The following is a 27,875-nucleotide window of genomic DNA, read 5'->3' as shown; positions in this document are numbered from 1 at the left end:
CCTGCCAGAGTTTACCACCAGGATTCACCACAAGCTAATAGGGGAAGGCCATGATGCTCTGGAAAAAGATCACTGCTTGGAGAATCTGACCTCAGTATGGGGATTCCATCTTCAGCGAGTTGTTTGGCTGAATGACTCCCAGCGTTTTGGCCCCTGCATAGAGGACGCCACCGGCGCGTAATAACCTGCCTGAGCCACAGCAAGAAGTCGGCCAGCGTTGGCTGGCGATCGACAGATTTTCGGGAGGAACTATCGAATAAGAAAGAGCAGGATTTCCTGGATGGCAGATGAGACTTATATTCAGTGCTGAATCGTTATATTCTAGGTACTATAATCTCACGGGACCCCAACAAGCTACGACAGAACAAATCCCTGGTAGCCTGAATTGGCGGCGCGATGAATCCACTCAACATACCGGCCAATACCTCCAAAATAACAGAGAGGCTGTTTCTTCCGGTTGGGGATGTTGACCCCCATGTACCACGAGTTGGTCTCGCCAAAGAGCGTGCGCTCTGCGGCGGCAGTGACCTCCTGCTTCCACTGCTCCTCGCCTTCAGCCGTCGCCTCGACCCTACCCCGCCCCTGCCTGTTGACGTGATCGATGCAATTCGCAATCCATTCGCCCTGGATCTCAGCCAGCTGTGGGCTGAGACCAAGCGCGGTGGGTGCTTGCGGTCCCATGGGAAAGAATAGGTTGGGGAACCCTCCCGTCATCATGCCCAGCGCGGTCGACACTCCATTACCATCGATCCGCGTATCCCACTTGGAACCCAGCCGCATGCCGTTGACACCGATGATATCGATCGCTAGAGCGCTGCCGGTCAAGGCGTCGAAGCCGGTGGCATAGACAAGGAGGTCAAGGGCATGGAGTTTGGTGGCGGTCTGGACCCCCTCGGGCGTGATCTCGACGATGGGGTCCTCGTTGACGTCTACCAGGTCGACGTTCGGCAGGTTGAATGTCTCGAAGTAGGAGGTCTCCAGCGACGGCCGTTTGGTCCCGAATGCATGGGGTGGCTTTGCTGGTGCCAGTTTCTCTGCCGTAGCCTTGTCCGCTACTCGACGGTGGACGGTCTTCCGCCAGAAATTGTACGCCTCCAAGTTGGCTTCGCGCGAAGTCAGCAGGTCCGAGTAGTTCCCAAACCAGAAGGCAAGTCCTCCCTGGTCCCACAGAGACTGATAGAACCGTTCTCTCTCCGCCGGGGTATCGTCGAAAGTGGCGCGGTTCTTGTATGCATAGAAGCCGGTCATGGCGTTGCGCTGGCGCAGCTTTTCCGGGTAGAACTGGCGCTTCAGGTCGTCCATCTGCTCAGAGGAGTACTCCTTCTGCCGCATCGGTGTGGCTAGGTTGGGGGTCTTTTGGAAGACCGTGAGATGCGCAACCTGGGGGCCCAGGGTCTCGATGATCTGCAGGCCACTTGCAGCGCTCCCAATCACGCCGACCCGCTTGTTCTTCCACTCGATATCTTCCCGCCAGCCCGAGGTATGGACTCTGTTCCTGAATGTCTGGACGCCCTTGAAGTCCGGGATGTACGGCACAGTTGTGTAACCGGTGCAGAGGACGAGATACCGGGTCCGATAAGTGTCGCCGTTGGAGAGCGAAACCACCCACTGGCTTGAGCTCTCGTCCCATTCAGCACGCTGAACGCGGCATCGGAGGAGGATGTTGTCTCGCAACTGGAGACGGTCAACAACCCAGGAGACGTACGCCTGGATCTCCTCCCGCGAGGGGAATCTCTGCGACCACTTCCAGTTCTGCCACAAGTCTGGATCACTGAACTCGTACAGCGGAATCTCGGTGTCGACCCGGCACCCTGGGTAACGGGTATAGCACCAGGTGCCGCCGACATCCTCGCATGCATCGACCAGTAGGACTTTCAGGCCGCGACGTTTGAGCAGGTTCAGCGTCCAGAGACCAGCCCAACTGGCTCCAACGACAAGGGTCTCAGTTTCCATGGTGGTACTAGAGCGCAGCAAGGACCACAAACATGCACACGCAGACAGACAATGCGGTTTATTGAGAAGCCCAAAGACAGGGAACATAAGCAGGCAAACTAGCAGGACGGTAGCAAACCAGGAACCTCCAGCGGGCTCAGGACAATTTACAAGTAAACCCGCCACTCCCCCACCCGACTATATGCTGGTCTCACCGAACACTACCCCGTATTCTTGCTGAGTTCACTGGTTGTTCTAGCGGTGCCTAAAAACTTCCGTCTACCAGCTTCCCTGCACTCTCACAGCGCTGCCATTGGTCCTTCTGGCCTGCTTTGTCGGATTCCCGGCCTTTCTCGTGCACCCATGATCTTCTGAGTGGCTTCCATGTTTCCGGGATGCCAATCGTTGCTGACTTGGGCGTTCTTTAAACTTCCTTTGTAACCTTGAGAACAGATCGAGCTCATCGAGCTCATCGAGATCTGGGGTTCTCCTAGGTCCTGATTACTCCCATCTCGGCGCCCCCGATTGGAGGTTGGAGGAGTCTCCAAAGGCTCGAAATAGCCTAAAAGGACGGACAGGTAGTTGTAGAGCTGGTCCTGCAGGTATACAGTAGAGATCCCTGCTAATCCATCTGTGAAGGTAGTGACCTGATTCGTGTATCGAGCCTGATCGAAGATGCACCGTGACCTCTAATAAAAGGGTTTAGAACCATCTCGAGGGTTTGCACGCGCTTGACTCGAAGGGGCAAAGGATGCCCACTTCAGGCTGCGCATGACTGGCCATTTGTCCTTGGTCAACGTAACCAACCAATGGCCGACTCCTCTTTAGCGCTGCGGTCGTGCGCAGCGAACTCTGCTTTGATCCCGTGTTCCCTGCGGACCGCATGTTGCATGGTACCGGGCAGTAGGCAATGTCTTAAAATGTTAAAGCCTCACGGGGATATCGGCTTTCCGTTTCACTATTCCTGCGCCTGATATACAGTCAAATATGATTCCTTGGCCATAGACACCGTGAGAGTTCTGCGTAGACCAGCAGCACCCTGCTAAGACTTGACTACTAGCGTCTGAGCGTCAATAGCTGACCAACCGCTTTCTATATAGTTCTATTGATTTTATCCAATAGTTCCCCTGTCCCTGCCAGAGTGTTTCTCACGCCAGTGACCATCTTCTCCCCCACTACCACGTCCAAGTCAACAGAGCCAATAGCAGCACTGAAAACCCCCAAGGCCTGATCGTCCCCGCTGCACTCGTCTTGATCATGAGTGCAGGCGCATAATCTTGTGGCTGGCGACTATCAATTGTGCCATTCCAGCAGTAGTTCTGAAAGCACTGCGTGCAAGCATCGGGCAGCGAGGTCCCCGTCCTATTCGCAGACCGGCTAAGAATCGCGCACCCCACGCACGCAGGCCACTGCCTATCCACTGTTCCGTTTCCGCGTGTGGCGACATTGTACCCGTTTAGGATCATGGCGTCGCGGTCGGCATAGCTGTAGCTCAGGTCAAATGTGGAGGTATTCGACATGTGCGTGTACGGTGCATTGGGAAGGTAGACGATCAACGGTGCAGGGCCGGTCAGATTCTTCGCATCGCATCCGAAGAAAGTCGGCCGCTGATTCAAGCCCAGATTTATGAAGGTGTTGGTGTCTGGGATCGTTGGGAAGACCGTCCCATTGCCAACGCCGGTCGAGTTCAGGCTGCGCTCGTACGTCCGAACCAGGCTCTTCCCATTCGGCCAGTTGTGAATGTTGGCCGTCGAGTCGATCGCGAAGATGACGTCTACCTGTCTGGCCGGCTGAATGAGTGGGTGAAAGGGGATGTTTTGGCCGTCTTCGCCGCCGTCAACGATGTTGAGCTCGCTGATGGCTGAAATGGCCGCGGTGCTGCCCTGATAGCCCTTGAAGGGATTCGGGTAGCTGGCGATATCTTCGTTTGCCTGCCCAACTGCTTCAAGGATCGACGCGAGCGCCTTCTTAAAGGTCTCGGGGATAGACGTGCTATTCAGGCGGAGTAGCCCCTGATTGAAGAGGCTAGACGAGGTGCCCATAACGAACCCGGCATTATCGAATCCCCTCACACAGGATCCATTCGCCGTAAAGTCGGAGCCGAGATATTCGAGTGGCGCAAAGGCATAGATGGCCGGGTCAAAAGTGCCAAACTCCCACGGGCTAAACTCATACACTGTCGAGTTCGACCCGACCACCAATTCCCCTGGATTCCGGCCGTCGGCTACGAGAAGGGGCAGCGGGACCTGGCCGTTCTTAAAGTTATCCATCAACGCAATGGACGACCAAGTGTAGCTGGGCCCGCCGTCTGACGCGTTAATGAACTGGTACGAGAGCGCCCGTCCCCAGTAGTCGGTGATGGAAGTGTTGAAGCCGGCGTGCTTCCTTGAGTGAACTGCTTCTACCAGGTCGCTCCAGTACTCTGCCGTAGACAGGAGCTGAAAGTGTTTGACATTCGGCCCTTCGAGGACATTGGTCCGCAGATCCCAGATCCGATCGCTGGATTGAAGTGCATCGATAGTGGTGAAGTTGTTGATGAAGACAGACCCGACCAACCAGCCGCCTCCACTGAGAGCTGAGAGATACGTCGCTGACTGGAGAAGCCCGCCGAGCTGGCTCTCGGCCGTCGAGTTTGCTGTCCGACTATCAAAGGCCTTGAGGGCTCCAGCCCCGTTCAGCATGGCCCGGTATCCGCCCCCTGAGACCGCGATCCCGACGGTAGGGATATTGGAGGAGTTGGCAGATACCCGGTCAAGATAGGCCGCCGCATCGAAATCAGAAATATTCAACCGAGTGAGGAGATTTTTCATTGGCGAGATGATCTCCTTGCGACGAGGCTCTAGCCATTTCGTCTCGTTTGGCGACAGACTTGCTGCACTCCGGATCGACGGTCTCACAGCCGGACAGGTGACATTGACCGGAGCGTATCCGTCGGGTGCATTTGGGAGGGCTCGGGGGGTGATGTCGATGAAGAGTGGAGTTGCGCTGCTCAGGCCAGCGGCAGCCAGAGAGAAAACTGAGGTGAGTTTCATGACAATGCACGGAAACTGCGGCATCGCTCTTCAGGCAGAGGAGATACCATTTAATAAGTAATATACCACCAGATATTAAGCAGGAGACCCACCGGGCGTAGGGCTGGCAGGCAGCACAATATCCCTTCCAGTGCTTGCCGGCGGAACCACCTCGGAATGTCTCAGACTGTGGGTCAATGGTTAGGCAGTCATTCCCTGAGTGTCTATCTGTGTTCACAATGGAAAGGGTTTGCTCCTTGTCCATGAGAAGGCGCATGCGACATTGCCGTCTTTGGATCGCAAGGGTCCACTCAGTCTCGTTCACAGTTTCTCTCTCGCGCAGCTAGTTGCTCTACTGCTGTCCTTTTGTCGTCGGCTGTGCCGGTTAATTGTCTCTTTTGGGCTGCATTTGAGTAGCTAACTCCACGTTGTAGCCTGGAGTGCTCGCTTACTGGCAAATCTGTCGAGTCGTATCTTGTCCATGGAACGCAAAGCGTCTGCCTCCACCACATCAAGGACGTTTGAATCTGATCAATCAAGTTCAATGCCAGTCTCACTTGCAGACCCTGGACTGCCGCAGTTAAGGGCGTGAACACAAGGTAGCTGACTGTTTGCGGTGGAAAACCAAGCCCGCCGAGGGGGAGCGGTTAGAGATGGGATATGATGGAGGTGCGACATGATTTATGGTTTAAACAATAACCGAAGACCATAACCTAAACAACAGGATAAGCCTGAACTAGGTAGAGGATCGAGAGGCTTCTCCATTTGCATTCTCGTCTGCGTTCGCACAGGACCGGCTGGGTACCGATTGACTGCGTCTTTCGTAGGAGGCTAATACTGCGCTTCCAATTCGCTAGTCTTAGCCGTCCACCTGGCCAGTCTGGAGGCATGCTTTCGATTTTAGTGATTAAATGCCCAGATTCAACAGACTGGCTCTGGCTCACCAGTCTTGCAAACATCTATACAACCGCGAATACACGCAGTGCCGTCCAAGACGAGTTCAGATCGGTCGGTATGCTAGAGAAACAGACAGTATAGGCGACGTTTACGACTAGCGAGGTCAGAGCGTAAGCGTGCTGTTCATATACTATTAGAGTTGCCACCGCTTCACCTTGTATGTGTTGATAGTTCTCATTTCTTACCTACGCTCCTTTACAAAACTCGAACTCGAGTCTCCAAAGCTGTTGGTCTCCATACTGCAAGAGCAATAATTAATGATGATGGACCAGACGGGTCGGTCGATTTAGGGTTACCAGCATCGCGCTTGGGTGAGAACCCATGCAGTGGCCTTTCTTTGCATCTAATTCCGCAGTAGATCCGTGCTTAATGCACGCCGATGCCCGTTCAGGATCGTGTCGTGCAGAAGTTACTGCAATATTTCCTGGTATTGGATAGATTAGCTGCAAACCCAATTGACGGTCCTAGTAAGTATCCGTAACTCCCAGGTCGCGCCCGCACAGTAGACGGTGCAGGAGCTGCTGTGCGCTCATGACCTGAAACGAGATCCTGTCATCGCAGACGTTGCTGATTGATTCCTGATACTGGGAGATCGGCGCATATACTCTGCCATACGTTCTTGCTGTAGTCTTGTCCTCATCGTTTATACAAGTCTCACCGTAGTGGCACTGCGCGAAACCTCCTCAGAGGACAAGTCACATCCAAGAATAGCAACACAAGCCGCTATACCCTCTCTGTTCTAAATACTTGATAGGAAGACTAAGGAATATAGACTCTACTCCCAGGAGATGGATCAAATCCCCATTACTATTCGCACGAGTCGACCCAATCCTTCAGCCCGTGCGCTCCCGCATCGCGAGAGAGCAAAGAACAGCCGGCCAGCCTAATTCGAACGGTGGGCCTAGTACTGGAGATCCCGTACTCTGCAGTCCAATATATACGGAGGTCCTGGTCACTGTCGCCGCGGTCGAGCGTTCGCTCGGCATATTGGTCACGAGAGCTGGGGGGCGGGTAGCGCGGGACTGACACGGTCTATTCTCAATAGTATGACGCCGTACTATATGATATGCCTTGCTGAGTTGACTGCTTGGCCTGAGAGTCAACGACAAGAAACCAGTGCTTGGTATTGGTTCTGCACGTGTGCTCTGTCTAGTTCTTGGGGCCCAGCCCCGAGACAAGCCAGTGCTAGGGCCAGATTGGCGCACGTGGCGCTGCCGATGGTGGATATACCATGTCCAGACAAGACAGGAAGGCAATCAATGTTATCGGGCAATCTGCCCTGGGCGGTCTTATTGCCTTTGCATCAGACAATGATGTCTCTTAAAAGTCAAATTGAACTGCTCCGCCGGATATCCCTCCATCTTGTCATGTTTCTCGTGAAGACTCGACAATCATCATGCTTGTCAAGGGCTTTCTCTGGCTGAACCCTAACCTGTGCCTATAGACCATCACCATCTATGGCAGTCCTCCACCAGTATGACTATATCTTTGCGGTAACCACGATCTTTGCATTCCTCGACGCCTGGAATATCGGTATGTCAGCCTCGTTTTAAGGATAGACGGTCAGCCGCTGACCAAATTAGGTGCCAACGATGTCGCTAACTCGTTTGCCTCCTCGGTCTCCTCCCGGTCTCTGACACTCAAGCAGGCGATGCTGATCGCCGCTTGCATGGAGCTCGCCGGATCGATCAGCGTCGGCTCTCGTGTGGCTGAGACTGTCCGAGAGAGGATCATCGATCCGCACTTGTACGACGCCGAACCGGCGGTGCTGATGCTCGCCATGATGTGTGCCATTATCGGGTCCTCGCTCTTCCTGACCGTCGCCACACGAGCCGGACTCCCTGTGAGCACGACGCATTCCATCATCGGGGGCCTTGTTGGGGCAGGGACCGCGTCGGTGGGGATCAAGAACATCCACTGGGGCTGGAACGGGGTCGCGCAGGTCTTTGCCGCATGGGGGGTTGCGCCGGGCATTGCAGGTGCTCTGGGGGCAATCATGTTCCTTATCACCAGGCACCTCGTGCTTTCGAGCAAGTACGCTGTGCATCGAGCCCTATTATCGATCCCAATCTACACGTTCGTCACCATCGCGGGTCTGACCATGCTCGTCGTCTGGAAGGGGATCCAGCTGGACGTCGAGCTGAGCGCGATGCAGGTCTCGGTCGCCGTCGTCACTGTTGCGACTGGCTGCACCCTCCTCGAAATCCTCTTCCTGCTTCCGTACCTCTGGCGCCGTGTCATGATTGAAGACTGGCAGCTGAAATGGCACGATGCATGGCGCGGTCCGTTCCTGCTCTCGCGGCCACTCCCCAGCCCTCCACCGCCCGGTCGAAGCAGTCTAAATATTAAGGACTACTACCGCGGCCACCTGACGCAGGAGGAGCTCAAGTGTCTTCGCGCCTCAGAGTCGCTCCTCCAGTCGATTCAGTCGGCCGACGGCTACAACGACCCTGAGCGGCTGGAGGGGACAACAACGTCACGCGTCGAAGGGGTCCCACCGCGGCCGGCTGGACCGTGGACCAGCTGGCCGGTGATTTGGTGGTATGTCCAGCGCGTTTTGTATCGTGGTCTAGAGCAGGACGTAATCCAGGCGCAAAAGCGGCAGACCGTGCTCACCTGGGACATCCAAGATATGCACGCCCGCGCAGCCAGATACGACAATAGGGCAGAATATATGTACAGTTCCCTGCAGATTCTGACGGCAGCCACGGCCTCATTCGTCCACGGGGCCAACGACGTTGCCAACGCCATTGCCCCGTTCGCGACCACCTACCTGGTGTGGCAGAACGGGAACATCGCGGACGAGGTGCCGGTGCCGACCTGGGTATTGTAAGTGCGCCGTCTAGGAACGGTGGTATGCAGTGCTAATGGGCAGTAGGGCTTTTGGCGGCGGTGCCATCGTCCTGGGCCTGCTGACCTATGGGTACCATCTCATGCGTAACCTGGGCAATCGGCTCACCCTCATGTCGCCCTCGCGCGGGTTCTGCATGGAGCTCAGCAGCGCCATGACGATCCTGATGGCGACAAGACTCCGGCTGCCGGTGTCGACGGTATGTCTGCTCTCTCGCTTTCTGAGTGGATTAGAAGAGAAAGAGAAAGAAAAGACTAACAAGTATAGACACAATGCATTGCGGGCGCATCAATCGGAGTCGGCCTGGCCAACGGCGACTGGCGCTGCATCAACATGCGTCTAGTAGTGTGGATCTACTTTGGTTGGATCATCACAGTGCCGGTGACGGCGTTGTTGGCGGGAATGCTGATGGGTTTGATACTCAATGCGCCGCGGTGGCCTGCATCCTGACACCTTAAGGCTGTATACTAGTGGTTTGCTTCTGATATGACCAATGACCGAAGCAACATGTAGAATGGCCTTGCTTAGAAGGGACGTATGATGTCACGAATAGTGTTGTGAATATTAGGGAACCCTAATCCCTCTTTCGTCACAAAACTACTACATCTATCTTACTCATCCACGATTCACCATCATGTCGACCGTCACTGGCAACTGTTTCTGCGGTAAGACTCGTTACCGGACCACCGGCCCTCTCTACGGGTTGTCGTACTGCTACTGCCGTACCTGTCAGCTCGTCCACGGCGCCCCCTTTGCCCCGTTCACTAACGTCAAGCGTGAGCATTTCCAATGGACTCGAGCTGACGACCTTATTGAGCTGCGCCTGTCGACCTTTGCGACACGGACAGTCTGTGGCTCGTGCCATTCCCCGGTCTCAATGGTGTACGATGGCAAACCAGATGAAGTTGGCCTGGTTGCAGTGACGGTCCAGGACCAGGACGCGGTACCAGAAGTGGAGGGCCATATTTTTGTGAGAAGCAAGCCCAGCTGGCATACGATCGGAGACCATGCACCACAGGAGATGGGCGTTCCAGAAGAGATGAAGGAGTATACTCTTGCTTGATTTGTTCCTAGTGCTTGTTGCCTGCAAGCCCTGTGGAGCCCGCGATAGATGACATCACTCGATCGTCAGTCCTTATATACTTACTATTCCACTGCACCTGTTTCTAAGATGGAATAGACAAAATCAAAATGAATGACCAAGCCCCGTCCCGTCCACTCTCTCTGGCTGTGTACAATTTCACCTCCTCGTGGTTTCTGATCCCCCAGGGCACAAGCATTCTCGCCGTCATCCTGCACCAGCTGCACTACCAGTTCGGTGCCCTCCCCATCCTTGCCAAAATCGTCTGGATCTATGCGATCGTCTTACTTGGGCTCTTCCTCGGTATCTACGTTGCTCGGATTATTCTTCACCCCCAACATGTCGTCCGTGAGATTCGCCACAACGTCGTCGAGGCCTCGTGCCTGGCGAGCGTCCCCATCGCCTTCACTTCCATCATCCAGATGATCTCGCTGCAGTATAATGGCGGCGCCGAGATGGCCGCTTATGTGCTCTGGTGGATCTCGACATTTCTGTCTTTATGCTCGGTCATTGGCGTGCCCTACTCTCAGCTGAAGATGCAGCCGTCCGGGATAGAACATATGCCCCCCACTTTCCTCCTGCCCGTGATATCAATCCTCACATCTGCGGCTGGCGGCGGCGTCATCTGTGAGAGCAGCAGCCTGAGCGCACGACTTCGCGTCCCCGCCATCATCGTCTCCTACATGGAGCTCGGGGCAGGCCTTGGGCTGGCCACCTGCATCGACGCCTGCATTGTCTACCACCACTTCGACCGGAAGTACCCGCGGTACGGCGAGGCGTACCAGGACATGGTCCTGTGCGGGCCCTTTGGACAGGCGAGCTTTGCGCTGCAGATACTAGGCACTGCCGTCCAGCACAGCTTCGGCGCGTACAACAGGGGCTCTTTACTGACAGAAACATCGGCAGCGCCGATTGCCGCGGTCAGCCAGTTTGCCGGGTTGATGGCGTGGGGATTTGGCACGTTCTGGTGGATTTTGGCTATACTGAGCATTGTGTATACGCTAAATGTGCAGTCAGGGGGGTTGAGAAATGCGGCGTTTTCGCTGAGTGCGTGGTCACTTATTTTTCCATGGGTGAGTCGGGAGGTTCTTTTTCCCCCTCTGGATCTGGTAACTCTAACATACTCGCACAGGGTGTATATACCAACGGGGCAGTGCAGCTGGGCAAGTTGATGAACTCACCTGCGTTCGATGTGTGGTCGACGGCATTGTTGCTGATGCTGGTCATCTTGTGGGCTGTAATGAACCTCTTCACTATCAAGGGCATCGTAACCGGAAAGCTGTTGGGACTGGAAAAGGGTTGGAGAGTTCCCAAGAGCGAGCATCAGACTGTTTGATGTACATAAAATCCATTCTTGCCAGATGAGCAGCTGTAAAAACAGTATACTCTGTGTATATACAGTTTACTTCTATCACTGATTATATCACGTTCATTAACCCACCCATCCCTTGGCCAACTCTCGAATCCTCGGCCCAAAAAAGAACATGGGGATAGCTCCCAAAGCCAGTGCAGCACAGATCACCATCTCTACGACCATTGTCATGTCATACCCTATGCTCCTCACGGCCGGCAAAGTCGCATAACTCAAGCCAAACGAGATAAGTCCACGCCCGGCACAGATAACAACGAGGAAGGGCTCGGCGCGTAATGGGAAGCTATCGACCGCATAGGTAATACCCACGATATTTGCGCCGAGAAAGGCGAAGAAACTCGCATTATATCCAACCACGATGGCACTCGCGTTCCATCTCTCGGGGAACGACCCTGCCTGTCCGTAGATGATGCCGCAGATCACACCGACTGTAGCCGGAATGCCAATCACCGGCAAGCGGAACTCAGGCCTGTAGAGGCCTCGGTTACGTTTCGTGAATGCGCGGATGGTCATGTCACTGCCGTAGCCGAGGAGCGGGAGAAAGATGATGCAGCTGACAATCTGGCCTGCCTGAACGGAGCCCAGCGAGGTGAATGCGAAGCTGTATGGCGGGGCGAGGAGTATCGTGGAGAAGGTGGCTGACTGGAAGACGTAGACGCCCAAGAAGGCGCCATTGAGGAGCAGCAACCAGAGGGTGATAGGGATGCAAAGACCCTGCAGGACGTGCTTGTAGAAGGTGGGGATGATGCTCCAGCGCGGTTTGACTACGCAGAGGGACAGGTCATGCCGCCATGTCCGGGGAGTATATTGCTCTGTCTCGCTATCTGAGCTCGGGGTGGCTGCAGGTTCTCCCTTCATGTCCTCAGGGGACCGTGCAAAGCGCGACTCAGACACGAAGATCACCGATAAAGCGAAGACAGCGGCGTTCATGATAGTGAAAAAGCCATACCACCAGCGCCATCCCCACGCCGAAACCATGTACGTCGAAACAACGAAGAACACCCCGGCCACGACATTCTGGATAAAGATAAACCACGCGAGCTTCCGGCCACGCTCGTGTAAGAAATGGATCTCCTGGACGATCGCCGGCGATAAGGCCTCGCTCTGACCTGCAGCCAAAGACATGATGTTACGGCCGGCAATATGGCTCCCAAGACTCTGCGAGCACGCACACCATACACCCGTAGCGACAAGCAGGACCATGGACGCCAGGAACACAGGTCGACGCCCGACACTGAGAGCAAACGGCATGCTGATCAAGTTCCCAATTCCCATGAACAGTGTCGGGTATGTGAGCAGGTCATTTGCGCGGTCTTCCTCCCCAGGGTACTGCGCCTGGATGACAGAGAAGATTGGGCCCATGCCGGAGCAGAGCACGACGGAGGTGCAACTGTATGCAGAAACGAGGACGAGCAAGATCCATTTGCGCCAGGGAGGGAGGCGGAGGGGGTCTGTAAGTCAGCCACAAACGAAGCTTGGGGATTGTGAACGGATCAGAGGCAGGCCTAACCTTTGGGATCCAGCGACGGAGTGGGAATCAAGATTGTGTCGCTTCCTCGAAGAAGCTCGACATCTCCAGGGGCTCCATGTAGCTTCAGGTCCTTAGGGATGACCTCTTCGTGGTTGACCTCAGTCTTGTTCATGGCGTACGCGGTGGTGCTGGATAGGGGTTATGCGTTCAGTACACAGTGGGCCTTGGGCAAGAGGGCTTTAAATGTCTCCACTTGACACGACGCGTTGAATCCCTAGGTTCAGAATATCTGATCCCCATTCCCCGTGGGGATGGCTTTCTCCCAAACGTGGCGTCGTGGAGCCGGGACCCGAACCGACCCTAACCGCCAGCCGAGCCGGTGGGCAAGTCTGCTATAACATGGAGCCTTTATATTATGAATACCCTATACCTGCTCATACTAGATGACAGGAACAACATGCCAGTTCAGTTCGAAGTCGACGTTCCCCTCGAGGAGCTCAAGGCCCCGGAGATAGGGTACGCGGGCTACCGAGGCCTCAACTCGCATTCCGAGATTTTCCCCAAAGGTTACCAGACCGCACCGGGCAGGCGAGCGCTCCCCTGCGAGATCCAGGTTGACCATGATGTGGCCATTGCCGTGCGCGACGGGTGCACCCTGTACGCTGATATTTACCGTCCCGGCCCTGCTTCATCCGCTCCTGTCCCTGCAATTGTCTGCTGGAGTCCCTTTGGCAAGAAATTCAACGGGATCGACTCGCTGCGTCTGATGACGCCGTGGAATCTCGGTATCCCCGATGGGACTCTCAGCGGGCTGGAGAAGTTCGAGGCGCCTGATCCGGCAGAGTTTGTGCAGCATGGGTACGCGATCGTCAATGTCGACTCTCGAGGCGCGTTCGATTCAGAAGGCGTCATGGCTATCATGGGCACACAGGAGGCAGAAGATGGATACGATGTGATCGAATGGATTGCACAGCAAGAGTGGTGCAGCGGCAGCGTCGGTCTCGCCGGCAATTCGCATCTGGCCATCATCCAGTGGTTTATTGCGGCACTGCAGCCTCCATCCCTCAAGGCCATCGCCCCCTGGGAAGGCTGTGGCGACCTTTACCGCGAGCAGTTTGCGCGTGGTGGCATCTACGGGGGCGACTTGTTTGACCGGCTGATCGTCAAGTACATGCTGCGCGGTCGAAACGGCATGGAGAGTTTTCGCCAGATGTACCAGCAACACCCGCTCGCTTGCGCCTGGTGGAACGATAAGAGGCCCGATATGAAGAAGATTACGATCCCTACATACATTACTGGTACCTGGACGAACACTATGCACGGGATGGGCGCGATTCGAGGCTGGCTGGAGGTGCAGTCGAAGCATAAATGGCTGCGCTGGCATCCCTACCAGGAGTGGTTCGATCTGTGGGGGAATCCAGAGGCCAACAAGGAGCTTCTGAGCTTCTTCGACCGGTATCTGAAGGGGATCGAGAATGGCTGGGAGGCTACACCACGCGTACGCATGGCAGTGCTGAAGTACGGCGAGAGCAGTCCATTGGCTGGCATCGTCGAGCCGGACTTCCCTCTGCCACGGACCGTCTATCGAAAAGCGTATCTGAACGCAGACGGCAGATTGCTCCTAGACAGCCCCTCGTCTGCCTCCGGTACAGTGTCCTATAATTCCGAAGAGCCCTCGTCGATGGCCAAGTTTACCTACACCTTCCCAGAACGCACGCAGCTGGTCGGTATCCCCAAGGCCGTGCTTTACATGAATTGCGACGAGCATGACGACATGGACGTTTTTCTCGTCCTGAGCAAACTGTCTGTGTCAGGTGAGCTGATGTTCAACCTCAATATCCCGTGGAAGGGGCTCCCAGTCTCATCGATTGCCGAAATCCCGACCGACAAACGTACAGAGGTCATCCTCTATCAAGGCCCAACAGGCATCCTGCGCGCCTCTCACCGCGCCATTGACCAGAGCAGGTCCATGCACCCCAACTGGCCGTTCCACCCGCACGAGCGCGAGGAGAAGATCCCGCCGGGCACGGTCGTACGCCTAGAGATCGGCATCTGGGCCATGGGGGTCGAGTACGAAGCCGGCGAAAGCCTGCAGCTGAGGATTGCCGGGCACTACCAGGGGATATCAAATTTTGGGACCTCTGACCATATCCGGAATAAGGGACGCCACTTTGTCCATGTTGGCGGCGAGTACGACAGTCATCTGGTGCTACCGTTTGTTTAGCTTAGATCTACCATAGGTACCTAATATACTACGATCTACTCCCCGTTCTCAAACAGATGGCTCAGATCGTTCCAGTCCCAGCCTGCCCAGTCGAGAGCCGATGGGCCCCAGGCTAGCTGTAGGTCCCGATCACTCCAGGATGAGCTCTCTATGCTCCCGCTCCCGAATGCCGGCGGGAGCTGTCCATCTAGACAGTCGGCCATGTACGTTTCTAGGGCAGAGAGAAGGTCTTCCACCCGTTGAGCGCCGTTCAGGCGGCGGTAATACTGTCGTACTACTTCCATGGCGGCTTTCATGAGCTGGTCATGTTAGATTCAGTAGGTCCAGAAGCAAAGAAGCAAAGTAAAGACGTACCTCGAAATCAGACCGGACGAGAAGAGAATTTCTCTCTCTAAAGATGTGCACGGCCAGGGCATAGACTGCGCTGAGGGGTGAAGTCAACGCCGTCAGATAGGTCGGGCATCCAGAGTCGACCATGGCGACGGTCAGCTTGACCATCTCTCTGGCCGCCTCGACGCAGACCCCTGCCCCGTTGATGAGGCGATGCTGCCATGGCTTGCCAGAGGCGTAGCGGTCAGTGACCTCGCGGATCTCTGACTTCTCAATTAACAGGACGCTCCGATTGAGGAGGATGAGTCTGCCGGTGGTCAGCGTTGGGTGGCCTCTCTGTGAAGTTTACTCACGCGTAGCGATAATAGAACGTCAAAAAGGCCGACTGCTGAGAGAATGGCCCGGTGCGATATTCAGCCGGTAGACATTCCCACCACTCCTCAAGGAGAGTCGCCAGCTCTCCTCCAGTGTGAACCTTCTCTTTGATGGCCTCATCGACAGTTTGTGGCAACCACTCCTCTCTCCGCCATGCACCCGCTGCCCGATCCTGAAGCTCGTGCAGCATGTTGGCGAGGCTGATGCACGCCTGCCTGTACCTTTTGCCCGGCTCGTCCTCCTCGGCTACTTGGACAGGGCGCAATAGCTCGCGGTCCCATATCATTGAGGCACGTCCGCTCTCGAAGGCGAGGATCTTCTCAAACACGTACAGACACCACCATGTCGAATCGGGTTCTGAGTGGGTCTGGTTGATGCCGATTGACTGTGCCATTGATACGCCCAAGCCGAGAATGTCCCAAGCCCAGGCGATCTGGTCACAGCTCCGTAGGGCGATGGCCAGGAGCAGGATGGCCTGCACAGCCTGCCGGCTCCGCTCGGCCACCATGTGGCCGAGCAGGCTGTTGCAGTAGCTGAGGTAGACTGCCGGTGCTGACTGGGGCTGCGCATACCCTGCCATGAGCGCGGTGGCCGCAATCAAGTAGGCCAGTGCCTGCCCAGAGACTGGCCATGCAGTGTCAGTGCGGGGGTCGCAGAGGCTGTACACCTCGCTCGCGCTCACGAACGGAAACACCGAGCAGACAGTCTGCAGGAACCTCTCGCTCAATATCCGCCTTTCCTGACCCGGCGGCAGATCTGGCGCAGACTGCAGTACCGACACCGGTACAGACGCCGACGCGGCTAACTGAGCCGGCGCAGGGTACGGGGCAGGGATTCGGAGTCGATAGAAGGCGAGGTCCAGCCATTCGGTCATGATCTCAAACATACACCCTCCTAGGAACCGCGGCATCATGGGCAGCCGTCCGCTGCGCCAGCCAGTCCGGTCCCAGCATTGTGTCGGCGGCCGCAGCCCTGGGCTTGCTGCAGGCAGTGGAGACGCTTGGCTCAGAGAGACAGGCGTTCTGAGGACCGTTTTCTCTACGGGCGTCGCCGCCGCGCCCGTAGCTGTGCTCAGAGCCGTGCTCGTACTGGGACTTGAACTGATCCGTCGCCGGCTGGTCACTATCACCCCGGCATGACGCTTGTCAGTTGTGATGCACTGCACCCCGGCGACCCGGCAGTTGCGGCATGAGGGATGTTCTTCATCGCACCGCGTCTTCCTCTGGCGGCAGAAATTGCATGCGTACGAGAGCCGCTTGCGTTTGTGCTCCATGTGGTTGCCTAGGTCTGGCATAGGTACCTCCCATACGATCTCTCCAGCGTTGTCCCGGTAGAGATCTGGAGATCTAGAGACCCTCCCCGCGCTGTCCCCGCGATGTTGTTGAGACGGCACTATTTCGGCTCCACCCCCACGTCTGCCTGCGCGCCCACTCTTCCGAATAGGGCGAGCAGAACCCTCTGGGATAGCGTCATGCTTTGACTCCTGCCAGCCCTAATCCTAGCCGAACCGCCAGCCGAGCCGAACCGGTGGTGGCAATGCCCGTCGCATGGATATAAACGAAAGTCAGGAGCGTTGCCAAACACTGAGCATACATCCAGTTCGACTTGACCTGAGACCAACCATGTCGACAACTACGATGACTACCGCTCTTCCCGGCCGCATCTTCTCACACGGCACTGACGTCCACTATGGCGACTTCCGCGACGACCTCCTAAGGAATGGCTTTGCAGTTGTCAAGGGTGCCGTCCCCAGAGACCGCGCGCTCAAGTACGCAGACGAGATCTACGACTGGTTGGAGGAATTGTAAGCCCTTTTTTCTTATTTATCCCATACTATCCCACTATCCACACTTCCATCAGTAAACTAACGAGTCAGCGGCCTGGGTTTCAACCGGCACGACCCATCGACCATCCACAAAGACCACCTGCCCGATATCAACGAGAAGGGCATGTGTCTCGGCTACGCGATCTCCCATGAATCCTTTACCTGGGCGGTGCGCCAAGAGCCTGGCGTGATCGCAGCCTTTGAAAAGGTCTATGATACGCCCGACCTGATCGTCTCCTTTGACTCGGTCAATATCGGGTTCCCAAACAGGACAGACATCAAGCCAAACAAGCCCTGGCCGCATCAGGATCAGGATCCCGAGAAACCCGGGTTCCGGTGTCTGCAGGGTCTGGTCAATCTGTTGCCGAACGGGCCTGACGACGGAGGTTTGATCGTCTGTAAAGGGGCGCATCTTCTGAGTGAGGAGTTCCATGAGGCGTTCAAGGATGAGGAGCGGATCTGGTCCTGGTACGAACGATCTGTCTATTCCTCGTAGGTATTGATGCGTTTAATATGATACTGCATAGGACGAAAGAGTGGTACGGGTTCACCGACGCCGGACTGCAGTGGCTCAGGGACAAGGGCTGTGAGTGGATCAAGCTCACAGCTGAGCCTGGTGATCTCCTGCTCTGTACGTATTCCACCAGGCATTCTCCGTCCTCTTCTCCTCCCACTTCGAGACCACTGACTTAGGCCAGGGGACTCGCGCACGCCGCACTATAACCTCTCCTCCAAGACCTCGCAGCCGCGGTTCGCCGTATACACCTGCTACATGCCCGTCGAAGACGCGACAACGAAACAGCTCCAGACCAAGAAGATGGCGTTTGAAGGTATGCTCGTCGTATTCACGGCAGTCGCTCTTTACTGACCGTCTAGAAACCAAAATGACCACTCACTGGCCGAACGCGATGCACGTTGTCGATCTGCCTGTGCATCGCAATGGAGAGTTGGACCCTTATGACCGGAAGAAGCCGCGCAAGCCGGTGCAGTTGACCGACAGGGGATTCAAGCTGACGGGGATTCCGTATCTCGAGGCCCGTGCTTAGTGTAGGCGTTCCATGTGATAGGTTCTAGACTAAGTGTAGAGTGGGCTGAAGGAATATCAAGCTAGCACTGTTGCGGAAGAGCGAGAGATGACATATATAGCTGTAGCTGCAAATCCAACATCTCACATCTCCCATCCACTGCTTCCACTCTCACCTACCTCTCACCTACCTCTCACCTGACTCTCACCTAGCTCTCGCCTAGCTCTCGCCTAGTTCCCTCCAAATGGCTGAATCGATCCCCGTTATCCTCTGCGGCCGTAGAGTCGAAGTCGGCAAGCCCGTCTCCGAAGTTCTCCGCCCAGAATACGAGGGTATGGTGGGCTGGGCTCAGCCCCTCCTCCCCTCCCCTCGTCTTCGATCCGGTTTGGCCAGACTAACAACAGCACAGTCATCCATTTCATCGCCTCTCCTGAGGCAGTGCACGCTGAGCTTCCGCTTCTCCTCTCAGGCCAGGACCCCCAGCCTGCTGTTACCAGTCCGAACGACGTGGGCACGCACGACTACAGCCGACCCCCGCGAGCAGTGGTATTTGGTCGTGGTTACGCCCCAGAGTTCGTCCAGCAGCTCAAGGAGAGGTACCAGAGCTACTGCCCGGAACCTGTCGCCTGGGTTATGGGAGATCCAGCAACGGCGCCTACGGACCCTCCGCCGCCAGGGTATGCAGAGGCCACAGCGAACACGATCAAGAATGTGCTCGCAACCTGGAGAGAGCAGGGTGAAAGGGATGCTTTCCTGGTGTACTGAAGTCTGAGACGCTCACCTAGCCCGGTCCTGGTTTTCTTCATAGATCCAGCATTGCCGTACTCCCCATGGCCAGATACTGATGCGCTGGAAAAGGGAAAAAGAGAAGAAAATCCAGGAAAATCTTGTGGATCAAACATATACTTTGGTAAAGTCCTGCCGACGTCAGACCCAATCTTAGCGTGTCACCTCTGTGGATATCGTTGGCATTTCCCATAATTATATATCTAGTTATATATTTGATTATATATCTCATCATTCTATAAAACGATAAATAGCGAGATATAGATAACGATTTTCACTTTTAGACTATCAATTTATTTTGGTACACTCACTGGCTTGCGCAAACTGGTCTCTACACTGTCAACTGAGGAGGTATCGGCTCTGATATCTGCTCTGATACGTTCAAATGTTCTCTGAGGCTCTACTGTTTCCTGAATGCGCGAGACGGTCATGTGATGTCGGAGCATACTGCCCTTCAGTACCGCCTGCCCCTGGGGTTTGACCTCAATTAGTCATTATTTAGTAAGCTAGTTGTTTAGAGAGGGCAGGCCATTCCGGCCACCCGCGGTGAGAACAATCCATCTCATCCCACATGTGATGAGAATCATGTGACGAAATGCCGAGAGGAGGCCATATGTCCCAAAACGGCTAGCGGCCAATCTCCCGCGATTCGGATATAAATATAAACAGGCCGCATCCAGCGCTTGACAACGAACACTCTGCAGATACTTGCATATCCACACATTCTTGACGCTAAGCATTCAAAGTGCCGATTTGCCGCCTGCCTTGCGGGTGTTGCTAACGGTTGGGTTTAATCGAACTGACATGGACATTGTGATATTGTAGTCGTCAGCGCCCCACTTATATACACGCCAAACCAAATATGGACTAGCGGTTGCGTCAGCCTTGCTGCCATCCCCCCAGACAGAACGATTATCTTGCCCCCATCCGCCTCTTCCACTTCTTCTATCTCTTCTGCCGCCTTCGACCTTACCAACACCTTGTGATCTACGTGAGGCCTCCGGATCATCTGCTTGAACACGATCCTCCCACTTCTGTCTTTCTCTCTCTCTTCTTTTCTTTCCATGTTTGTTTCTAATCTCTGATCGCTATGACCCTACGCTCGTTTCTCTTGGGAAGCGCCCTTGCGCTCTCCAGCGCTAGCGCTTTGCTTGTCGTCCCCGAAATCGGCGCAGACGGCTTTGTCATGCCCGACGATGTCGCCCGTCTTAATCCGCTTGAGGCCCAGGCGGCTCAGCAGCAGCAGGTCGACCTGCTCTGCACCGGTTGTCCACTTGCCATTCAAAGTGGCGACGAGACTTCTCTGGTAGGTTTCTCTATCAGATATCTTTGTGAATCCCTACTAACAATACCAGTCTCTGAAATTCACCGTCGATGATGGCCTCCTTCTAGCCAACGACCGTCAGATTTTCCCTCCGGCTCCTCCGTCACAGATCTCGGCCGTCCAGCGTCGCGTGCGTGATGGCGAAGAATCCGAGCCCGTCCCACTGGGCTACGCCGTCGAATTGATGCCCATCCCGTCTCCCCCCCAGGAGCCCTTCGATATGGTCGAGGTTCGATTCACCGTTCTCGATCTTGATGGCTACCCGGTTCCCCTGGACACGATTGCCATCACCCTTATCCATGACGTTGAGGGTACGCTCTACATGGCCGGAACCAATATCGAGGTGACCGCCGATCGTGAATCTTGGGAGCAGTGCGGCGGAAACGCTCGGTGCCTGCGACGTTTCTTGGTCCACCGTATCAGGGCCATGTTCGCTGCGGCCAAGGAGCGCATCATTGGCATGTTCAAGGGACAGGGCTGTGCCGACGCTTCTGGGGCCCCGCACCCGCCTCCTCCTTTCCTGCCACCCCCCGGCGACTTTGACCGCCACGAGTCTGGTGGCGAGCCTCACCGTCATCACGGCCACCACGGCCCTCACCCTCCTCCCCCACACTTCCACGATAAGTTCCACAAGACTTGGGAACGGACCCTGCACCGCGTTGTGCGCTTCATTGTTGTCCCGGCCATCCTCGGAGTCTTGGCCGGTCTGGCCGCCAGCGCCGTGGGTATGCTTGTGGGCCAGCTCGCCATCTTCATGTGGCAGCGTTACCGCCGCTCTTCGCGCAAGGAAACCAACGAAGAGGGATCGGTTTCTGAGAAGCAGGGTCTGATGGCCGAGCCTGTTGAGGACCTTCCTCCGGCATACAACGACGATGAGCCAATCGTTGAGCAGAATGCTGACAAGGTTTGATGGATCACGTTGAGGCTGCCATGAGCTGGCTATTGCCAAACAGCATGGGAAAGGAGGCCAGGCTCCGGCTGCTGGACGGGAAGAGCTTTAGGTATATGAACTAGGAACAAGAAGTGTGACGGTCTGGATTTGTTATCAGACGTGACTTTGTTCTGTTCTCCTTTCAAAGTCTGCTATTCTTACGCCTTTGCCATTCCCTATACATTTCCTTGTTTAAAGTGACCAAATCTCACTGACGTAATCTGCTTTGTGTGGCGCTCTTGCAACTCTCCCTGACTCTAACTCAAATGCGCGCTGAAAGTCCTTTGTAAATACGATGGGCAGGTTGCAGTGGAATTGACGTGCAACATCCACGACGGCTACCCATGGATAATCAATAAGCGCTCAGTATCAGCGCGCGCCGCTAAAGTCTCTTCGGCCTGTCCATTACATTAATGTGGAGGCAGACTACGGTAGCTGACGGTCATCTTATAAGATGACCAGGAGTAATGTATCTTATGGTCAAGCCACAGTTGCATAACTAGCTAGTGCGTCCTTAAACTGAACTTCATGGTTGTTAGCTTATCATTCGGTCAAAGTATAAATTTTCCTTAGTAGAATGCTGCATAATGTGTAAAAGAGGGTCATTGTTAGTTGGTAGTAAAGACAAAACATCACGTGAGAGTATTTGCGGATGCCTGCCTGCCAGGGACGATTAGCTCAAACGAGTCAACACTGCATTCCCCTCTTCCACTCCACCACCACCACTCCTGGCGCCGTACCTCTCACCGGCCCGGTATAATCATGTTGCGCTGAACTATACAATGGTCTGAACTGCGCTGACACTCCGTCGGCTCTCGTCCATTCTTAGCGCTGCTCTGAGACGCCCCAAGCTTCAGCGGCTCCGCGCATCCCGAGCTGAGGTTCAGCTACCTCGAGTACACTCGCTTTTCCTCCGTTCTCTCTACTGACCGGCCAACGCCGTATCCATACTCCTGCCAAGATGATGCAGTGGACGTCGCTGGTTCAGAAAGCTCAGTCCTTCATTGACCCGGCCAACTTCACCATCCCAAACCTCACCTCATCCTCCGACCGAAACCCTTCGAAATCATCCCTCTTCCGCCAGCAATTCCGACTTCCTGACTCGCAAAATCCGTTGCAAGAAATTACAGCTGAGCTCATACTCCCTGTATCGCACACATCGTCTTCTGCTTCCGGCGCCCAATCGAAGAACATCGACCGCGGTGGCAATCGATATGCGGGTAGACTGCATCTGAGCGAACGATTTCTCTGCTTCTCGACACAGCCCACCAGCTTCCTTCCTTCTGCCACTCTAGCCACTTCGACATATTGGGCTGGCCAGACGAACGGTACCGGGCCGTCTGGCAATGGATTTACAATCCCTCTGTGTTCGATTCGCCGGGTGGAGCGGTTGAACAGTCAGAGCCATATTTTTTCTCTAGCCTTGACCACCTGGAATGGAGCGCTGGGCAAACAGCAGGCGCCTGGATTCACACCCCAGAGGTTTACCATCGAGCTGGTCGGGAGCAGGCAGGCCTGCGAACGATTCTGCGATGGTTTGAAGAAGAACTTACGCGAATCTATGAAGGAGATTGAGAACCTGCGTTTGGTGGTAAATGACTGCTATTCCGAGTATCTCCTGTCGGGCGCCAAGTCAAAGGCCCAGTCAGCTGATGACCCTGAAGCGAGGCCACCCCCGGATGCCGGACTGGGAATGCTGTTTCGCTATCCGGGTGATGCCCGCAAACTCAGGGATCGGAGCAAGATGAGGCTCTGGGGAGAATATTTCCGAGGTACGCGTCCTTTTGTGTCATCTTGGGCATGAACTAAGATTGTAGAAAATGGCCGCAATGCTACGTTAATCCGGCAACCTACCTTCCATAAACTCATACGCGTTGGTCTCCCCAACCGGCTTCGGGGCGAGATCTGGGAGGTGGCCTCCGGTTCACTGAACCTGCGGCTGCGGTCGCCGAAACTTTACGAGCAGACTTTAGCGAAATTCGAAGGCCAGGAGTCGTTGGCGATCGACGAGATAGAGAAAGACTTGAATCGCAGCTTACCCGAGTATGCGGGCTTCCAGAGCGAGGAAGGCATAGGTCGTCTTCGAAGAGTCTTGACTGCCTACAGTTGGACGAACGCTGAGATTGGCTACTGTCAAGCAATGAACATTGTTGTCGCAGCATTATTGATGTAAGATGCCGCATCCCTTGTCAGACCGAAGTCTAACCAGACTAGATACATGTCAGAAGCCCAAGCCTTCTTTCTACTCTCTGTTCTGTGCGACCGTTTAGTGCCGGGATATTACTCGACCACCATGTATGGCACATTGCTTGACCAGAAGGTGTTTGAGTCGCTTGTTGAGAAGACTATGCCGATTCTTTGGGACCATCTGAACAAATCTGATGTCCAGCTGTCTGTGGTCTCTCTTCCCTGGTTCCTTTCTTTGTATATCAACTCCATGCCCCTGGTGTTTGCCTTTAGAGTCCTCGATGTTTTCTTCTTGGAAGGACCGAAAGTGCTCTTCCAGGTCGGATTAGCAATTCTCCGCATCAACGGGGAGGAACTTCTTGACGTTCAGGATGACGGGTCTTTTATTTCAGTCTTAAAATCCTACTTTTCACGCCTTGACGAGTCGGCTCATCCACGGTCCGAGAATCCAAAGCTCAGAGCTATCACGCGGTTCCAGGAGTTGATGGTGGTCGCTTTCAAAGAGTTCTCTCAAATCACTCATCAGACCATCACCGAACAGCGTGAGAAGCACAAAGATGCAGTTTTAGAGAATATCGAAAGCTTTGCTAAGCGCACATCGATACGAAATCTCGGCCCTGAAAGCAAGAAATTGAGTTCAGACGATTTAGGAGCAATCTATGACCGCTATTACGAAGTTCTCTATGACTACCAGCAAAGGCAAAAGGTTATCGAGGAGGAGAAGAAGCGGCAGGAGAGAAAGAAGTCGCAACGCGTTTCTGTTATTGGACCGTCGGTGGACCGTGAAGTTGGCCGTGTGGGCCTTGGTCCTAGCCCAACTCATATGGATTACAATGCCTTCCGAGAGTTCCTCGCCGCAACCGCAAAATGGGCTATAGCTGATTCTCCAGGTCCCTCCCGAAAGCAATCCGACTCGGGCAGCTTCCGAGGACTGGGAAGACCTACCATGAACAAACGGCCGTCGCCGGCCGACCATGAATTCATGCAGCGCTTGTTTCGCAAGTGGTCAACTGACCCAGATGATGGCTTAAGTCTGCAGGATGTTGTCAACGGCATTGCACGTCTGAAAGGGCCGCGAGATATTATGAACAATATCACTTATTTTTTTGACCTTTATGACGACAACGGGGATGGCAAGGTTGATAGAGAGGGTATTCTTCGAATGTCAGAAGCGCTGCTCTTTCTCTCCCGGCGGGGATTCGACGGAACCATCACCCCCAGTCAGAGCACTGAAAATTTAATGCCAGGCAAAGAAGAAGATAAACTCAGCACGGGCGAGCGGTTTCTGGGAAGTGTGAGCTCCTTCATACGGCGCTGCTTTGAATATGCCGACCCTACCAAAAAGACATTAGAAGCTGAAAAATTAGCCGAAACAACGGACAACCTCAACTCGTTCAGTATTGGAGATGATGAGGAGGATTTGATAGACGTGGGTGACGACGAGGTAAAATCCGAGTCAACCCCAAGCCCTGAGGGTGAAACGCCCGGGACGCCTTCCTTGGAGCCAACAGAACGCAAGCGTGCTCGAAGCACATCTGAGGCGGCAAATCCGGCTCTCGACCCCAACAACCCTCTGCATATCACCCTTCCCACTTTCCGGATGGTTGTTCTAGCAGACGAATTACTAGAGCAGTTCTTCGACAATTACTTCCCCCAGTCCTTCCATCTTTCCGAGCAAGGCGCGGCCGCCGCGCAACTCCCGTCCCTGTCCTCAAACCTCACAACATTCTCTAACATTGGAGCTGCCAAACAACAGCCAACATCTTCTGGCCCCACAGTCGCAGGCGCCTCCGGTGGCATCGTCCCACCAAACCGGGGACTCCGTGGCGTTTTGGATAATATTGTCACTGACGGAATCCGCATGGCAGCCGAGGTGAAGAAGCGGATGGACGAGGCCCAGCGCGAGCTGGAACGCAATGCCCTTAATCGCGACGATGATGACGAAGATGATGAGGACGACGACGGCCATCATGGCACCGCCCCAGCCATTGTTGGTGGGATTTCATCCTGGGGTGCAGGCGCTTACGGTGCCGATCCTGAGCGGCGCAGCGTTCGGGAAACGGATCGGGATCTGTTGGAAGGAGCGGAGGTTGTTAATATCCGCGGAAAGGATGATGTATCTCTCTTGGATGACAAAGACTCTCATCAAGAAAGCAGTAGCGGTCAACGTACCGCCGCAGGCTCGGATGATAAAGTTGTCAGCAAGGTTGTGGAGTTCGAGTCTTGACTGGTTTCTTCCTTTGTAGGGGAAACGGGACGTATTAGATATTGAATCGTGGAACTTAACTTCTGGGACATACTTGCAACTTCTTGATTAGCAATTTCTAGTAGCAATACAAGCATTCTTTTATCTAGTTGGGGTAGATAACCTCATCGCTCAACCTTCTCCATATCTTGCATCTGCCGGGGAAAACAGCAGCGTGATAAGGAGGCAGAGAGATTTATCTTGTTACTGTCACTAGTTTACAGGGTTCTGAAAAGGTATGTTTGACTGGCTACCTCAAAAGTAAGTATACCTGAAGGAGTCGTGAAGTATCGGGGTTATCGCACGCTGACTTCAGTCTGTTTAGTCTGCAGAGTCAAGATCCCAACCCCAGAAGAAAAAGGCCCAGGCACACATCCAGCTGCAGCAAAGTATTTCTTCCATGCGCCTAGGCACGCTAGAATTTCGGCCCCGCTTCCAACGCAATCTCGCATTTGTACTCCAAATCGGGAAAGCAGTTGTATTTGTTTCGTGGTGGATCAGCCCGGGAAGCCTTCCGATGCCCTGCCGCGCCTAGCGGAGAGCAAACAGCGGCACAGAGTCTTTTTCTGTCAGGTCTCCAATGCTGACCTCACTGGGACTGATGTCGAGGTCCGTGGCATGGATGGTATCAGCTGGCGGGATTATTCCCCTCGTGAGGGGTTACCTGGAGCTCTCGCACTGATTCGTGAGATCGTGAGGAGACTCCCCTCTTCTCCTCTCCTTCTGGTAGAATTGGAGGTGCAGCTTCAAGGATGCATCCATCCTGGGTGAGGACAGAGTATATATAGTCGAGTTGCACCATCTAACGGGGTCCCTTGCCTTGACCATCTTTGACCACTCATACTTCTTCAGTCCACCAATCAGAATAAGAGCACGATGTCCTCCTCTCTCCCGCTCCATCCCCTTCTAGACAACGGCATCAGCCAAGGAAAACCCAACTTTCCCGGCGGAAAACTCTACTGCCACTGCGCCTCCAACAAAGTCGAAATCACACTGACCTCCGATGTCCTGCACAACCACGCGTGCGGGTGCTCTAAGTGCTGGAAGCCCAAAGGCAGCATCTTCTCTGTCGTGGGCGTCGTCCCAACCTCCGCTTTGAGCGTAACTGCCAACGCCTCCAAACTCGCTATCATCGACAAGAACGCTCCGATTCAGCGCTACGCATGTAAGGAGTGTGGCGTGCACCTCTACGGACGGATCGAAGTTGAGCACCCATTTAAGGGATTGGACTTTGTGCACGTTGAGCTGTCCGAGGGGGGCGGGAAGGAGGGATGGCAAGGGGTGCAATTCGCCGGTTTTGTGAGCAGTTTGATTGGGCAGGGACTGGACCCGGAGCTTGTTCCGGGTGTGAGGGAGAGACTGAAGAGTTTGGGGCTTGAGAATTATGATGCGTTGAGTCCACCACTGATGGATGCGATTGCGACGTGGAATGCGAAGAGAGATGGGGTTGTGTTTCGGTCTTCGCTCTGAGAATGTAATTACTTGTGGTGTTTCGAAGGCAGAAGGTGTATAGGTCTCCTTGAAGGCTTGCTAATCTTCTATAAGGACATGTACACAACACGGAGCCTATATTCGCGCTGAATGTACCCATTCTACTCGGTGCGGAAGGGATACGTACACTCTCTTCTGCGCCGAGGCTTGAAAGGGGAGTTTTATAATAAAAGCTTCTGAAGTTTGCGAGCAATCATCCAGATCCTCGCAATAAGGCTAAGCAGGGTCAAAAAGTTCGCTTTGAAAAATCTCACCAAGAAAAACAAATAACATCACCAAGCTCTTCGCTACTGACGATATGTACATCCATATGCAAGACAGAAGTAATTCGTGAAAACGTGTTAACATGATAATCATTCGGCCGTCAAACGGCATAAACAAAATGGGTATAGGTGTCCAGAAAGGAAGAAAATGCATGATATGGTGTACCTCGTGACCGATTGTCTCATTTGTCAGA

The 27,875-nt window shown here is 54.6% G+C and overlaps 12 protein-coding genes across 12 annotated transcripts, besides 1 other annotated feature; 8 read left to right on the top strand and 4 right to left on the bottom strand.

Moving 5' to 3' along the window:
* Positions 1 to 27,875: part of a sequence feature (contig 1.132 1714..254738(1)) that runs on past both edges of the window.
* On the bottom strand, positions 12 to 2,817 carry ANIA_07793 (flavin-containing monooxygenase; the record flags this gene model as incomplete). Its single annotated transcript, XM_675970.1, has 4 exons — positions 12 to 249; positions 416 to 1,960; positions 2,236 to 2,528; positions 2,740 to 2,817. The coding sequence occupies 4 exons, from the start codon at positions 2,815 to 2,817 to the stop codon at positions 12 to 14; spliced, it is 2,154 nt and encodes a 717-aa protein (XP_681062.1).
* Positions 2,921 to 4,965, bottom strand: ANIA_07792 (uncharacterized protein). The gene has a single exon (XM_675969.2). It carries the CDS (start codon positions 4,962 to 4,964, stop codon positions 3,108 to 3,110), a length of 1,857 nt encoding a protein of 618 aa, XP_681061.1. The 5' UTR covers position 4,965; the 3' UTR covers positions 2,921 to 3,107.
* On the top strand, positions 7,358 to 9,201 carry ANIA_11011 (inorganic phosphate transporter; the record flags this gene model as incomplete). Its single annotated transcript, XM_050612090.1, has 4 exons — positions 7,358 to 7,433; positions 7,484 to 8,729; positions 8,779 to 8,950; positions 9,019 to 9,201. The coding sequence occupies 4 exons, from the start codon at positions 7,358 to 7,360 to the stop codon at positions 9,199 to 9,201; spliced, it is 1,677 nt and encodes a 558-aa protein (XP_050468045.1).
* ANIA_11016 (putative malic acid transport protein) lies at positions 9,745 to 11,272 on the top strand. The gene is made up of 2 exons (XM_050612089.1): positions 9,745 to 10,905; positions 10,965 to 11,272. The coding sequence occupies exons 1-2, from the start codon at positions 9,943 to 9,945 to the stop codon at positions 11,166 to 11,168; spliced, it is 1,167 nt and encodes a 388-aa protein (XP_050468044.1). The 5' UTR covers positions 9,745 to 9,942; the 3' UTR covers positions 11,169 to 11,272.
* On the bottom strand, positions 11,265 to 12,847 carry ANIA_07790 (uncharacterized protein; the record flags this gene model as incomplete). The annotated part of the gene is made up of 2 exons (XM_675967.1): positions 11,265 to 12,655; positions 12,715 to 12,847. The coding sequence occupies 2 exons, from the start codon at positions 12,845 to 12,847 to the stop codon at positions 11,265 to 11,267; spliced, it is 1,524 nt and encodes a 507-aa protein (XP_681059.1).
* ANIA_07789 (CocE/NonD family hydrolase) lies at positions 13,133 to 14,899 on the top strand (the record flags this gene model as incomplete). Its single annotated transcript, XM_675966.1, has 1 exon — positions 13,133 to 14,899. One exon carries the CDS (start codon positions 13,133 to 13,135, stop codon positions 14,897 to 14,899), a length of 1,767 nt encoding a protein of 588 aa, XP_681058.1.
* ANIA_07788 (uncharacterized protein) lies at positions 15,150 to 16,877 on the bottom strand (the record flags this gene model as incomplete). The annotated part of the gene is made up of 3 exons (XM_675965.1): positions 15,150 to 15,173; positions 15,254 to 15,536; positions 15,583 to 16,877. 3 exons carry the CDS (start codon positions 16,875 to 16,877, stop codon positions 15,150 to 15,152), a joined length of 1,602 nt encoding a protein of 533 aa, XP_681057.1.
* ANIA_07787 (uncharacterized protein) lies at positions 17,227 to 18,475 on the top strand (the record flags this gene model as incomplete). Its single annotated transcript, XM_675964.1, has 5 exons — positions 17,227 to 17,408; positions 17,481 to 17,921; positions 17,957 to 18,060; positions 18,128 to 18,259; positions 18,306 to 18,475. The coding sequence occupies 5 exons, from the start codon at positions 17,227 to 17,229 to the stop codon at positions 18,473 to 18,475; spliced, it is 1,029 nt and encodes a 342-aa protein (XP_681056.1).
* ANIA_07786 (uncharacterized protein) lies at positions 18,699 to 19,219 on the top strand (the record flags this gene model as incomplete). The annotated part of the gene is made up of 2 exons (XM_675963.1): positions 18,699 to 18,786; positions 18,864 to 19,219. The coding sequence occupies 2 exons, from the start codon at positions 18,699 to 18,701 to the stop codon at positions 19,217 to 19,219; spliced, it is 444 nt and encodes a 147-aa protein (XP_681055.1).
* Positions 20,205 to 21,722, top strand: ANIA_07785 (uncharacterized protein). Its single transcript, XM_675962.2, has 2 exons — positions 20,205 to 20,546; positions 20,596 to 21,722. Exons 1-2 carry the CDS (start codon positions 20,331 to 20,333, stop codon positions 21,472 to 21,474), a joined length of 1,095 nt encoding a protein of 364 aa, XP_681054.1. The 5' UTR covers positions 20,205 to 20,330; the 3' UTR covers positions 21,475 to 21,722.
* On the top strand, positions 22,457 to 25,909 carry ANIA_11010 (uncharacterized protein; the record flags this gene model as incomplete). Its single annotated transcript, XM_675961.2, has 3 exons — positions 22,457 to 23,267; positions 23,313 to 23,664; positions 23,710 to 25,909. 3 exons carry the CDS (start codon positions 22,457 to 22,459, stop codon positions 25,907 to 25,909), a joined length of 3,363 nt encoding a protein of 1,120 aa, XP_681053.2.
* ANIA_11015 (uncharacterized protein) lies at positions 26,804 to 27,397 on the top strand (the record flags this gene model as incomplete). The annotated part of the gene is made up of 1 exon (XM_050612088.1): positions 26,804 to 27,397. The coding sequence occupies one exon, from the start codon at positions 26,804 to 26,806 to the stop codon at positions 27,395 to 27,397; it is 594 nt and encodes a 197-aa protein (XP_050468043.1).

The sequence above is a fragment of the Aspergillus nidulans genome, chromosome IV (assembly GCF_000011425.1).
Source record: "Aspergillus nidulans FGSC A4 chromosome IV".
NCBI lineage: Eukaryota > Fungi > Ascomycota > Eurotiomycetes > Eurotiales > Aspergillaceae > Aspergillus > Aspergillus nidulans.
This window is presented reverse-complemented; position numbering and strand designations above follow the sequence as displayed.